This window comes from Corvus moneduloides, chromosome 2 (genome assembly GCF_009650955.1).
Source record: "Corvus moneduloides isolate bCorMon1 chromosome 2, bCorMon1.pri, whole genome shotgun sequence".
Taxonomy (NCBI): domain Eukaryota; kingdom Metazoa; phylum Chordata; class Aves; order Passeriformes; family Corvidae; genus Corvus; species Corvus moneduloides.
The window spans coordinates 53,775,466-53,789,288 of NC_045477.1; the positions used below are offsets into that span (position 1 = coordinate 53,775,466).

The 13,823-nt window shown below is 40.6% G+C and overlaps 1 protein-coding gene across 1 annotated transcript in view; it reads right to left on the reverse strand.

Moving 5' to 3' along the window:
• Positions 1-1,446: 1,446 nt before the first annotated feature.
• The window catches only part of FOXO1 (forkhead box O1), a 64,940-nt gene continuing 52,563 nt past the window's right edge, over positions 1,447-13,823 (reverse strand). The window contains exons 2-3 of the mRNA XM_032099660.1: positions 6,116-7,472; positions 1,447-5,724 (exon numbers count right to left, since the gene is read on the reverse strand). Of these exons, the coding sequence (XP_031955551.1) occupies positions 6,129-7,472 (1,344 nt within the window). The 3' untranslated portion in view covers positions 1,447-5,724; positions 6,116-6,128. The remainder of the gene's footprint in view (positions 5,725-6,115; positions 7,473-13,823) is intronic.

A 13,823-nucleotide genomic window follows, 5' to 3' on the forward strand; every position in this document is an offset into this window, starting at 1 on the left:
TTCCCATCATCTCAGTAATAAACACCCCCACAAGAAGTTTACTTGCAAAAAATATATGCAAAATTTCTGCATGCCCCAGGGTCCAACAGCAAGTAGAAGAACATAAAATAAGATGGGCGCTGTCCCTGCCTCCTCATTCTAGCTGTCATTTTGGCACGTGCCAGAACATTACCCCAAGCAAAACATAATCAGGTAATGAACAGGGATTTGCGTGCAATTGCAGCAGTGGGCATGACCACAGGCACTGATCACTGCAAGTTATTCCTTCCAAGGATCTTCACAGATCCCATCTTTGCACACCAGCTGCACAGTAAATGGCTGCAAGACCTAATGTCATTTGTAGTTTTAACTGGATTATCAACTGAGGTGACATAGTAGTTGATGCTTCTGCACAAAAACATGTTTATTACAATGATGTACAACTGACTCAGAGCACAAAGATGCTTTGAGGTTTTCCTTCTTGATCAGCAGATTCAAATCCCTTGTTGCCAGATTGGCATAAATTGCTAGCCAGTCCCTTCTCAAGAGACAAGCTTTGACTATCTCTCCTGACAGCAGTAACTAGTCATGTACCAAGTAGATGTGCATCCTTTCCAAAAAACAGCATCATGAACACCCAAATAGAGTATCTTTGGATCTTACAACCCTCTCATTCCAGAAGTCAGGCTTTTGAAAATGTCAGGAAAGATATCCTCAGCTTCCCCTGACATGCAAAAAACCCTTCCAAAATGTACACTGAAGAAAAAAGGGCAAACCTAAAATAAAGATGGAACTGCAAAGTACAAGCAGAAATTATATTTTAGCTATCTTTAAATATTTCTATTTTTACATGCAATTAGTTCTTTCATGTTCTTTACGTCTACCTCTGCTCACTTTAAGATCAAACTGGATTTTTTTTGCCAGCAATTCATTTAGAGCCTGCTCTCTGCCACCCCTCTCCCTCCCCACCTGCAGGCAAGCAGGGATCTGGGCCTCATAAGACAACTGTGGCGTGGGTGTTATTGGCTGTCTGCTTTGGCAGCCTCCCATCCTTTCTTCCAGCTCTGTTTTGAAACACAATCTAAATTTTAAAAAAAATTAAAAAAAAAAAAAAAATTAGACATTCCTGCTCTCCCTGCTCACATCAGCAGCGCTCCCATTGCCACAGCCTAAAGCATGGCTGCAAAAGGAGCAGTACCAGGCAGGCTGGCAAATGTTCAGCAAGGAAAAAACTTACTCTGAGAAAAGGTACAGACTTCAGGAGGGGCAGAGGCAAAAAACAGAGGAAAGAGGGCCAAGAGGGCTTGGACCCACTCTCTCCCACATTTAATAGCACTAGGTTCTAACAAGTAATTTGGACTAAAAGTCTAATTCTTTCCTGCGGTTTGATGGATGTTAACATCCCCCTTTTTTTTTATTATTCTTTAATAATGTATTACATAACATTCTGATACACTAATTACCATCTCATGTCATAGCAATTTTATTAAGAGCTTATACTTACAAATACCCATTCTGAAATGATTTCATGACTTTTTGTCATTTTCTCTGAACTACGCTTGTTGAAGCACTGGCAACATGGTCTGATGCTGCTTCGTGCAGCTTCCAGTAACAACACATCTCTACACAAAGATGTCTCGTGAGCCCTGGGAGTCAGGCACGGATTCTTCTTGCGTTTAGTCTCAAAGACTTGTAAACAAGTTACTTTTAGCACACTAGGTTGTGATTAAACACTGGTAACACAGCCCTATTAGGTTCCTGTACCTGCTACAGTTCCAAATCCAGAAGCAATGCCAAGAGAGAAAAATTCCTTTATACCAAGTAATCGAAAATTTGTTAACTATTCTGCAGTTAGTGTTTGCTCATTAATATGTTATCATCTCGCCAGGCAAGACTTGGTACCATGAGGTATTTTTCTGTATAAAATTGCTAATGCCATCAGGATTGTCCAAACGGGATCATCACCATTAAAAAGGTTACACGGTGAGGAAAGTGATTACAACAACATCTCAGTAGAAGGATTACTAATCACAAGTAGAATCCTGGTACAAATCTCATTCTCTGTATACAAGAAAGGACACAAAACCTTTTTAACATAATTTATATACATTTATGGCTTTATACAACAAACTGTCAGGGATTGTTCTCATGTGTCTGTAGAAGTACATCAGGCACTTTTTCTGAAAATATCCACGTATGAATTTTAATTTTGCAATGTGACTAAGTCAGAGCAGTGAAGCGTTGAAGAGCTGTCACACCACTCGCAAATAGAACTAGCAGTATGTACATGCCAATCTCTCAGATATTGCTGGTTTGTGGAACACCTTCAAAAAAGAGGCCAGTTTTCATGTCGAATAATTTGCTTTTTTTGCTTGCATAAACCATGCTGCATCTTACATTACGATTACCAAAATAATAATAATAACAATAATAATAATAATAATGAGAATACCTTATTTAAAATCAGTCATAAATTAAGAATCCTAGCAATTTCATAATGAAAATAGGAATTTCAAATCAGTAAAAAAATAAAAAAATACTAACATACATCCAGTGGTTTAACAAGTGCAAATTTTATACTGTTTTATAATTGGTCCAATTTTAACTTCTCAGGGATGCTCTGTTGACTTAAGCCAATAATAAGCAATATCATTTTTGCTTATAAGTATAGGCAAACTGTCAGTTTATCAAAGCAGAGCTTTCCAATTAATGCATCTACTACCTAAACATATATCATATAGCTATATTATGGAAACAATACATCTTTATATTTAAAATATCTGAACAGCTCTATAATACAATAAACTTTTAATAACAGTACAAACCAGAGAAAAGTCAAAAACAAGGCTGCATAGGTAAGTTCATCTGCACAATTCACAAACCAATCATTTACAACAATTCTGACAAACTAAGTTACTCCAAAAACTTGGTACTTTTACTGAAAAAGGATTTATAACTAGAGGTCACATAATGCTTGTTTTCAAGGCAGACAACATGCTCCTTCACCAACTTCACAGTATTCCAGAATTAAAATTGCAAAACATTAGAATGGCACCACAAAAAAACCCCGAACACAAAAAAAAACCCAAACAACTGAAAAAAACCCCAAAAAACCTCAAAACTAAAAAAAACCCCAAACCCCAAAAAATGCCAAATTGACCATGCAGCCCAAATCTCTGATTACTTACAACCGTTTTCTCGTAATAATTAAAAGGGCTTTTTACAGACTGTAGTAATTAAGGAAAGGCTACATTTATGTTATTCATAGTTATAAAAGGAAATGAATAAAATATCTGTTTACAGGAAGTTATACAGTAGCAGTAAATAATAAACAGGAGGTATATTGTTAAATATAGCATGTTCAGCTGCATCCCCATCGAGTGTAACATTGATTACTGCTTTCTTTGCATGCAGAGGTGGATTTTATGACTACTTCGGCCTATGTGTATCAGTGCCTACTTGGGAGCAAACATTTTTGCACATGCAGCAGACAGAATGATCTTCAGAAACCCCTATATGAGCCCTCCACTTGCTCCACTGCCAGGATTTACTATCACGTTTCAGAGACTATGTATTTGATGGTGAAGATGCTACTAGATATATTTGCCTGTAAAAGCAGGTGGCTCCATTGAGGCTTTGGCACTTAAGAACATTTGATTTTGCTCAGAACAAGTTCAAAGACCAATTTCATGCTGGGGAAGATCCTGCATCACATCCGCCTCTGGAACTGCCTGACAACCACAATAGCATATCTAAAAAAGTAGGACCAGCAGTAATTAGTAGTGATTTAAGCCCAACAGGGAGCTAAATGCTAGCACATCAATAAATACATTGCAGAGCCTTAGGAAAGTCATAACAGGATCATTAAATATATGGCTTGTTACTAAACTTCATTTACTTGGCAAATCCCGTTTCCTTCTCCACCACACGCCATCACTACAGGGAAGATGAGTTTCAATTAAGACATTTTGCAGTTGTGAGCTGTTTAGACAAAAGAAAAATCAGTGTAAAAATATTTGTTTCCCCCCTTCCTCACAACAGCCAGCTCTAGCAAAAAAGCTGTTAATTCTGTCAGTGCATAAAAAAGCTCCAAGAATTTCTGTAACACAAATGTTGTGTAGCAACCAGTGAAAAGACAGGTGAGGCCTGTTATTCACACATCCATGAAAACTGCATCATGCAATTACAAAAAAATCAGAAATCATTTATTCCAAGAGCCACTCCTGAAAATGCTCAGGTCGCTGTCAGTATGCCTACTCCAAAAAGAGCAGGTTTTTCCACAGAAACAAGATCTCTGTTATTAATGCTCTCCCCTACCCTAAACCTCATGCATTTGTATAACTTCACCACTTACTTTATCTTTCTTTTGGAAAAAAAAAGTAATATTTTGTCCTGCAATAAGGTCAAAGTTTTAGTCTCCCACTCAAAAGTAGCATTTTTGCCTCTTCGAATCTACTGCTTTACAACAGAAACACTGATGAACCCTAAAACTAGTGCTAATTAAGACAAATGACAATTTTATCATTAATTTTACTACAATTACAAATTTTCCGCAAAAGGTCCTGCTCCTGAGTGCACAAACATTATGAGACCTCCATGAAATAAATATAAATGTGAAGCATTGTACAAGCATCTTAACAATGAATACTTAACACTTCGTGGTAGTCAAAGTTAAAATGATAATAGAAGCAGATGACATTTCTAAAAATGCATATATAAAATTGATTAAATATTTCTAAACATAAAGTTGTCTATATTTATACATCACACAACAAAAAAAGGGACAGAAATGTTTTGTATTCAAGATCCTTATTAAGCTTTTCCTTTATTAGCACTTCCAAGTGCTAGGGAAATTTATAAAAACATGTACTTAATCCAGTTAAAATACTGTACAAAATGAGGAGGTTATGAATGCTGCCAGATCTCAGATTTATTCTTTTTTAAAGTTGCCTATGTAACAAAAGTAGATTTTAATTATAAGAAAAATAGCTTGGAAAGTATTCCAAAAATTATCTTAAGCCCAACAACAAAGTGATTAATTTGACAATGAAATCCAGATATATTCTTGCATAAATTTACACGAATACAGGTAACTTATCAAATGGCATTTAACCTACTGTTTGCTTTGAATAGTCAGTGAGTTTCGTAGGATCATATTTAACAGGCTATTCTATTCTCATATGAAATGTGTGGCAATTTTGAGTAAAATAATGCAGTTCATACTGCTGCAAGGCAAGTCCACAGTTATCTCAATTCATCAAAACACAGGTAACATCAACAAAGGTTAAACTTACTTAGGGCATGAGATCATCACAGTATTCTTACAAAAGTTTATAAACTTTTCTTGGACCAAAACAGATAGTCTTAAAAAACAATTCTTCTTCTAGAGATCATACTGTACAAAACTGAAAGCACAACATGATGTAAGTAAGAGTCTTTGCTGTGATTATATGGTGTAGTGAATTTGGCACTTCAGAGTAATGAAATTTCCAATGGCACAGTTCTTATCTACAGCAGCACATAACCTGCAAACCTTGGGCAAACATCCTGTACAGGAAAATACTCTCTGCTGCCAACTCTGACAAAAGGAAGAAAAAAGAAAAGAAAAAAAAAAAAAAGACCCCAAAAAAAGTTAGTGCATGTGCACAGCTTTGTCAAGAAAATGAAAAAGAAAGGTGAAGGACATCTTTGTACTGCTTTTCTCAGCTCCTGCTGTCAGACAAGTCTGGAGAATTTAACCATAGCCTAGGAAGAAAGAAAAAACAACAAAAAGAACAAATTAACATTCACAACAGATGAATAAATCTATTAAAATATGCTCAAGCTAGCTTTAAGATACCTTAAATGGGGAAAAAAAATGTATTCATTACTGGCTAGTAACCAGCAAGTTTTTTGTTTAAAACATCAATGACAAAACATTAGTGCTCCACATGAAGTAAGAGAAGCCGATACTTGACAGTCCTAATGCACCAGTGCAAACCTGATTCTCAAACTAACAAAGGACTGGAAAGTGACTGACTGTTACTGAGGGAGTTCACATGCCAACACAGAATAACTCCCAGATTTTAAGCATCTTGACATTTCTTTCTTTTCCCTTTAGTTGTTTTGCAGATTTATTATAAAAAGCACAGCTTACCTCCTACTACATCCTAGCCTGACACCCAACTGTGTGTGGTTGTCTTTACGCTGTGCTGAAAACTTTGGTTAGGCAATACACTGTCAAAGTTAAAATCTAACGTTTCTCCATCCATAAGGTCATTACGGATAATCGACTCCATGTCACAGTCCAACCGTTCAATTAACATGTCATCTAAGTCACTGGGAAGCTTCTCCTGGTGGAGGGAAACAATGCCCACCCTCCCGTAGCCATTGCAACTGTTAACAGGGGCGTACGGATTCATGGCATTCATCTGCATTGGGTGACTCATAGGCACTTGTAGCGAAGTCTTCACTGTTGACAGGCGATTTAGCCCTGATGTGTGTGACATGGTGTTCACTGTGTGTGACAAGGCACGGCCATTGACTGCAGGTGCTGGCTGGTTATGTCCCTGGTGAGGGCGGGCATTAGGGTTCATCATTTTGTTGTGGGGTGGCTGGCTGCCGTAATTCGGCATCACCGAGTTGGCGACCATCAGCACACTTTGGCCCAGCGCCCTGCCGCCAGCCTGGGAAACACCAGTGTCCACTGATGCCAAGATATCGTTGTGTGGCGGAGAATCAGAAGTCAGTAACTCCTTCAGAAGTCCCGCAGGACAGTTATATTGGCTCATCGATCCATAGCTTGATTTACTGTCTTGGAGAGTCTGCATAGGAATCTGGGACAAAGAGTTCATGCTAGCTTGAGCATAAGTGAATTTCCTGTAGTCAGGATTTGGTGAACCTATACTTGTGGTCGAGGATGCAAATGAGTAACCTGGTGTTTGCTGCATCAGGGTGGCAGATGAAGACTGGGTTGACACAGTCATTGATGTATTAGGTGACAAGAGATTGAGATTATCCAAAAGATTTTCCATGTTCTCAGAATTACTCATCTCTGAAAGGCTGGGTAGAGTAGAAGTCATTTTGGTGGCTGATGATGGGTATACCATGGAGTGCACATCCCCATCTCCAAGATCATCTTGCTCTGGCAAAATAGGAGAAAGTCTTCCACTAATTGTGCTAGCATTAGAGCTTGTTCTAGGTCGAAATGTACTCCAGTTATCAAAGTCATCATTACTGTGAGAGCTGGGACTTGCAGGCCACTTTGAGAACTGTGATCCCGGGCTGTCACCACTTCCCTCTTGACCAGACTGAAGGGCTGCTTTTTTCTTGGCAGCTCTGCCTCTGCTTTTGGCAAACTTGCTATTGTTATCCATGGATGCTGCTCGCCTCCTAGGAGATTTGCCACTCTTCCCCCCTTCAGGATTGAGCATCCACCAGGAACTCTTCCCCGTTCCCTCGTTCTGCACTCTGATGAACTTGCTGTGCAGAGACAGGTTGTGACGGATTGAGTTCTGAAAAACAGAATAGCATGTAAGAAATGGAGAAGACATGCATCTTTTATGGCATACCTAATACCTGTTTCTGTAAGCATACTCTCATTTTGTTAGAAAACACAGAGGAATCATTAAATAAGAGAACATGCCAGCCTGGAAACATCTTTTATCAGCTCGCTGCCCTGAACTGGCTAACACAAGCTTGAAAAGAGTCTCCAGGCCAATTTGTCTGTCACCTGCCTCGATCACATCTGACATTATAAAAAGTTAAATAAAACTGCAGAGACTGTTCTGAAATAAAAATTCCACATAAAGGAGACAAAATAAGTCAGAAGATCAAGAAGATGCCTGAAGACCTCATTATCAGTTTCACTCTAATGAGCGAACCTGACTGTATTTACGGATTTTTTTTATTATTATTTTATGCAAAGTTCAGGAATGGTAGATGCTGTTCTATGGTCTTCAAAGGATTCTCATCCTGCACATCCCAAAACCCTACAGACATGCGACACACAAACTGTCACTATTGCCACTGAGCATTAGTGAGGTTTATATCACTTGTGTTATATGAGAAAATACATACAGAAAACCAGTTGAGGATTAAGTTCTAATTTTTATAAATAAACACAAAAATTGCCTAAGAAATCATGGAAGACAAAGGAATGTAAACAGCATAGACAAAATTGTAATGAAACCCTCGGTGTTAAAATCATCTTTCTTTCTCTTTCAAAATCAACATTTTAATATGCAAAATTGACTCTTCAGGTACCTGAGGGCACCAGATTCCTTGTGCCAAGACTGATCAGAGGTACTGGAGCTTTTTTTTTTAATTCCTCAGCCATGAGTAATGTTTCATGTTTTGTTCTTAAATACAGACAAAGAATAAAAAAAAATTTAAAATGGAAGACCACAGGCTGACCTGTTAATAAGAGACTAATCTTTGCATTACCAAGCTGTAGATAAACCTATTTTTCTTCATATAATTTTCTGCTGAGCACATGTAAAAAACATTGTATCAACAGAAAAGTTTTCCTGTATCTTGACACAATTGCTAACAAAAGGCCACATGTTCAAACAGCGCTGCAACAGGCAGCCATGGATGTTAATAGAAGGGTGAGACAGTACCACGGTCTATGCTGGGATTCCAATTCATGCAGAACAAGGAGGAGGGAACCACAAAAACAACACATGAAATAAATGTGTAAGCCAGAAATTAAACCTCGGTGGCAGAGAAATCAGTAATTCACTACCTGCCTTCCATTCACAGTAATTTTTAGCAACTTGTCTGAAGAAACTTCTGGGGGAGCCAAAATTAAAAGATTGTTCCTAGAAAGCACTAGAGTAAGGCTGATCTTCACCCAAATGCCAGCAGACCAGTTATTTCAAAACACTAAATGGCAGCCTGACCTACAAAAGCATTGTTCTTTATTTCCTGTCTTCCTATCTTTTAACTCCCATCTATCTTCTCTCAAGTTTTTAACCTGACACCCAACACCCACTACAGCACCAAACCATGAGGATGGTACAGTTCATGGAGCATGCTTTGTGAGGTAAAACAGAGGATGATGGACACAGTCACTGCTCTGGTCTCTGGCTGCTCTTGCTGAATTTCCCAGCCCAGAGTGCTGCCTGTGACAGCAGCAGCTTCAAAAATGTCCTTCTCCACCTTCACTTCTCTACATCTGCTTTCTAAAACGCACGTCTTTCCCCATTCCCTATACATCTGACAGACAGAAGAAAAGGAGCAAAGATCGTAAGTAGGCATGCCAGGCGCAAGCAGTCATCTCATGGCTTAAACCAGAGACAACGGGCTCAAATTCCCTGCAAGAGCCATGATACATTTTGGACCATGGAAAGTCCAAAAGACAAAGCAGCATTGGCCACCTGCAGAGCTCAATACAAATGGCTACTCTGGGATATAAGAGGAGACCTTCAAGAAGGTGAGGGCAGCAAGAGGTGTTACAGTCCTGCAACACCTTACAGGAGCTACTGACTTGAGACTATGCCCCCAGAACGGCAGCTGCACCCCGAACAGGGGCACAAGACACTCCCTAACACCAGAAGATGGCAGAGCATGGCCTCAAGGCACTGGCTGTGCAACCAGCACAGCAATGAGTCAAACCATGAGCCTAAACTCAGAAGCCTTTCCAACCTCTCCTCCAAAGAACCATCTTTACAAGTTATCCCAGTTAAACAAACACCATCAACAATTCCTCATCCCTGGCAGTTTTCAAGGCCAAGCTGGATGGGGCTTGGAGCCACCTGGTCTAGTGGAACGCGTCCCTGCCCACGGCAGGAAGGATTGGAACTAGATGATCTTTAAGGTGTCTTTCAACCCAAAGAATTCTATGATTCTGTGTTGACTCTGTGATTTGAGTATTTCCTTACTCAATTTCAAAAGGAAGCCATTCTCCTAGAAACTGTAAAGCAGGACTGTATCTCTTCACTTTTGATTTCCTACTATCAAAATACCATCTTTGATCTAGCAACAGGGTGCTAAGGAAGGCCTTGGAATTTTATTTGCACCAGGTGCAGCTAACATATAGGGAGGGTAAGCCTGGAAATCCATCTTTGGACTTGCCCACAGCCCCAGGGGCTGGCTGAGAAGCCTCGTGAGGCCAGCCTGGCGCAGCCTGTTGTTTTCACTCAAGGGCCACAGCCGAATCTGTGGCTGACACAAGTCCAGCTCTAGAAATGTCGCAAGAAAGTTGCTCTGCATGGCTGTTGATTAAAAGACCTCCTGCGCCAGTTCGTTTTTTTACTGTATTTTGTAAACATACTCAGTTGGCTCAGGATCACTGTTTACTATCAAAATAGGCATATCAAACATACAAAACATCGGTCAGGGAAAACACCATGATGAGGCTCAGCTCCCTCTTCTCTGCCACACAAGCGTTAAATATTTAAGAATCACTGCTATTCCTTAGTCATCAAAAATGTTATAATCTGGTATTATTGTACCGAGGACATTTGAGGTCGCTCTTTGAGTAACAGAGCTGTCTCCTAACTCTGCCAGCAATGAAAAAAAATTTTCCTAACAGGAAAAGGTTTGCGGCCCAGAGCTTGTTACATAAATTCCTGTTTTTCACGCAGCCAGCAGGACATTAAAGAAGCTATGATTTACTAACTTGGAAAAAGTGTTGAAGAGGTAAATCTTGTGAAAATATGCACTGCTGTTAATGATGTTGTGTCTACAAATCCTTGCCAGATGCAAACATGACCTGATAAAAAAGTATAGTTTCAGCAGTGGATCTTGGCAGCCAGAGGAATGGCGCAGCTGTCCGTGGCTGGGGCACGCAGCGGCACCACCAGCCCCAGCACGCTGCAGAGATGCCTTCAGCCACAGGTTTCACCTGGACTTCGAAGCAAAGCCTCCCAAAACCTGGCCTGAATGACTCCAAAAGCAAGCATCTGCATTTTGAGGCAGGTCTTCACGCAGTGGCAGTTCATGACAGATCGCACTGCGCGTAACTGCACTGGAATTTTATCAAAATCTGGGTCAGGATGGCAGCAGGGCTGCTGCCACCTGCGGAGTGCTTCCTGGGATTGAGTTTTTGCCTCTGAGATAAGTAAACTTACTTCGGCATTCAGACCACGAACTGTGGATATGCTAGTTGCTACTTTCTGATTTAAGACTCAAAATATGCAAAACCAGTATCAGCTACGTGCAATGTGAAGAGCACATCCCGGCTAATAAAATTCATGAAGCCAAGAAAATTATTCCTTTGAATCTACATATTTATATCATTCAGCTGTATTTCTAAGATCTCCAACAGCTCCACTGATACCCAATACTGCATTTAAACCCAAGATATAAATAGCAAAACACACAACTTAAGTTCAACTTGACTAATTGCTGAAAAAAATTATATCCCTATCCCAATTGAAGTTGAGGTATTTAATTATTTTTTTAGTAAAATGGTGTTTTACTGAACAATTGAAGACACAGTTGCTCTGTTCAACTTGACAAAATTGTACTTACTGAAGTGAGACCAGGGACACTGGCTGTCTTTCTTCTAGCCCAGCCCTTGGAGCACCAAAAGCAGAGAGAAGCAGAGCTCTTTAATCCAACTGCAAACCTCTCCAAGAAGGACCTAACTGTGGATCTGTGATTGTCTGGGGAGCTGCAAGACCCCAAATTTGTAAAAGCACCTAGAAGTACTCATGGTCTCTCCTGCCTTAATACATCCATGGGCACAGGCAGCATTTATGCAGCCACAGTGCCATGACAGCCACCAAAAGGGAGAGTGAGGAATGGATGTGACAGTCAATGCACTTTACAAAAACACGTGTATTTGCTATCAAGGTGCATATGCTGACAGGATTGCAATAAAGCATGCCACGGCATCTCAGGGAGATTCACAAGTAACTAGTAACACAGGTAGGAAGGAGTTGGCCTCTGGAAGCAGATACAGTTGTAACAAACTGGGTGGCCACAGGAGCAACAATGCTGCCCTAACACACAGGTCAAGGACTGCCATTAAAATTTACAATCTAATGACTGCCCACTAAGTTTCCATTCAGACATCCCAGGAGTCCACTGCTTTCTACACCTCATCCAAGGGGATGCTCTACACAAGTTGCCGGCTTGTTCTACCATCAGCTGAAATGACTGCAAATACAGATTGAGGCACAATACATTGACTGAAGTTCTCAGATTTCTTCAAACAGTATCTGAAACAGATTTGGAAGTTGGAAAGAAACTTTGAGGGAATACAATACTCAAGACTGCTTTTGCAGAAGAGGGGAAGCTTCTTATTTATTAATTTTATCTGATAGTTGGGAGGACACTGCAACAGGAACATGCTCAGGAAAAGAAAGTCAGGGTTGAGGACTGGTAGGAGAAAAGATCATACAGCTAACATCACTGCTGTTGGGAGATGTCTGCTGTGATCAGTGGTGGCTGGCACATGAGCCAGCTGTGGTAGCATGTCCTGTTACTGACAGCTAACAGCAGCATTCTGAACCAGCACAATCTCCTTGTGGCAACAACACCAAAGCAAAAGTTTTGCAGCAGAGAAGTGAAGACCCCAGGATTTCCATATGCTCTTAGAGAAGACATTCGACCTGTCTCTCCAGGTCTTTGTATAGGGACTCTACAGCAGGTCCAGATGTTCATATCATGCTCCTCTTGGAGCCTCAGTGGCAAGCACCACTCTAAAAAGAAGTCATTAACACTCCTAGGAAAGTGTGCAGAGGCCAGGACGTTCTCCAGCACATTTGCTCACGGCTCATTCAGCATTAACAGCCGGACAGCAGCAGCAGGGGCTATCCAGGGCAAGTGGCACCATCTGGCATCTATCCAAGGCTAAGTTAGATCATGCCTGGCAAAACAGGCAGGTTTGCCTGCAACAGCTACACCGCCTGCACCCGTTTTGCTGTGGTTTCCAACCATGCTGCCAAGTTTGCATGGGCTAGATCAAGAGGCCGAGGAGGAAAGAAAACATTGTTAACTCCAGACCTACCAGAATTTCCTTTGGTACAACAGTCTGGTGTAAGGCAATCCTGTTTGCCTTACCTAATAACTATGAAATACAAAAAATTCAGATGCGAATGCTGCACCTGGAGCTTGGATTTGCGTCAGAGCTAGAGCTGGACAGTCATAAGCATTTGGTCTACAGACAGCACACATTTCTCTCTCAAGAAGATTCCTGACACTACGATATTCACCAACACAACCACACATCAGGCTGCAGTGTCAGAGGCCTCAAACACTAATGAAACAGCTAATTTCGCCACCCAGTTGTGGTATTTTTTTATTACAGCTCAGAAACCTTCTCTGTTGTCCAATAAGAGTATGGACAAAAATCATGTCACTTAGCCTCACGTCAGAGTCATATTTAGAAGATGCTGGAAATTTGCCACCTGCAGCTGCATGAAGGTGGAAGGGCAGGATTTCCTCCCAAACAGGTCATGCTTTTTTGGGTCCTTTGTTCCTGGGGAGGTGCTTTTTTTTTACTTCATTTTTTCTCCTTTACTGTTAAACAGTTAAGTAGTATCAGCTGGAAAAAGTGAAGAAATACTTCTCTCTTCCTAGAGGGACTTTGCACTGTTTCTCTGTGCTTTCCATTACACGGGGTGGCACAGTGAGAGTCTTCTCCAGACCACCACCCATGAAACACCACCTCCAAACACGGAGGAGACACTTCCATAAACTGTTCCATGTGGCAAGATTTCAGCAATACATCCCTTTTTCCATGCATGAATGTACAAGAACAGGATGGACTGCATGTTATTGCTATATGGTTGCTATACACGTCTCCTGAACACAGAGGGGCTTCCTGTGGCCTTATATCAGTGGCATTAATCTAAGTCCTGTACATTCTGCTTTCAGGTTCACAGATTTATACTATCCTGTGCTTCCTTCTC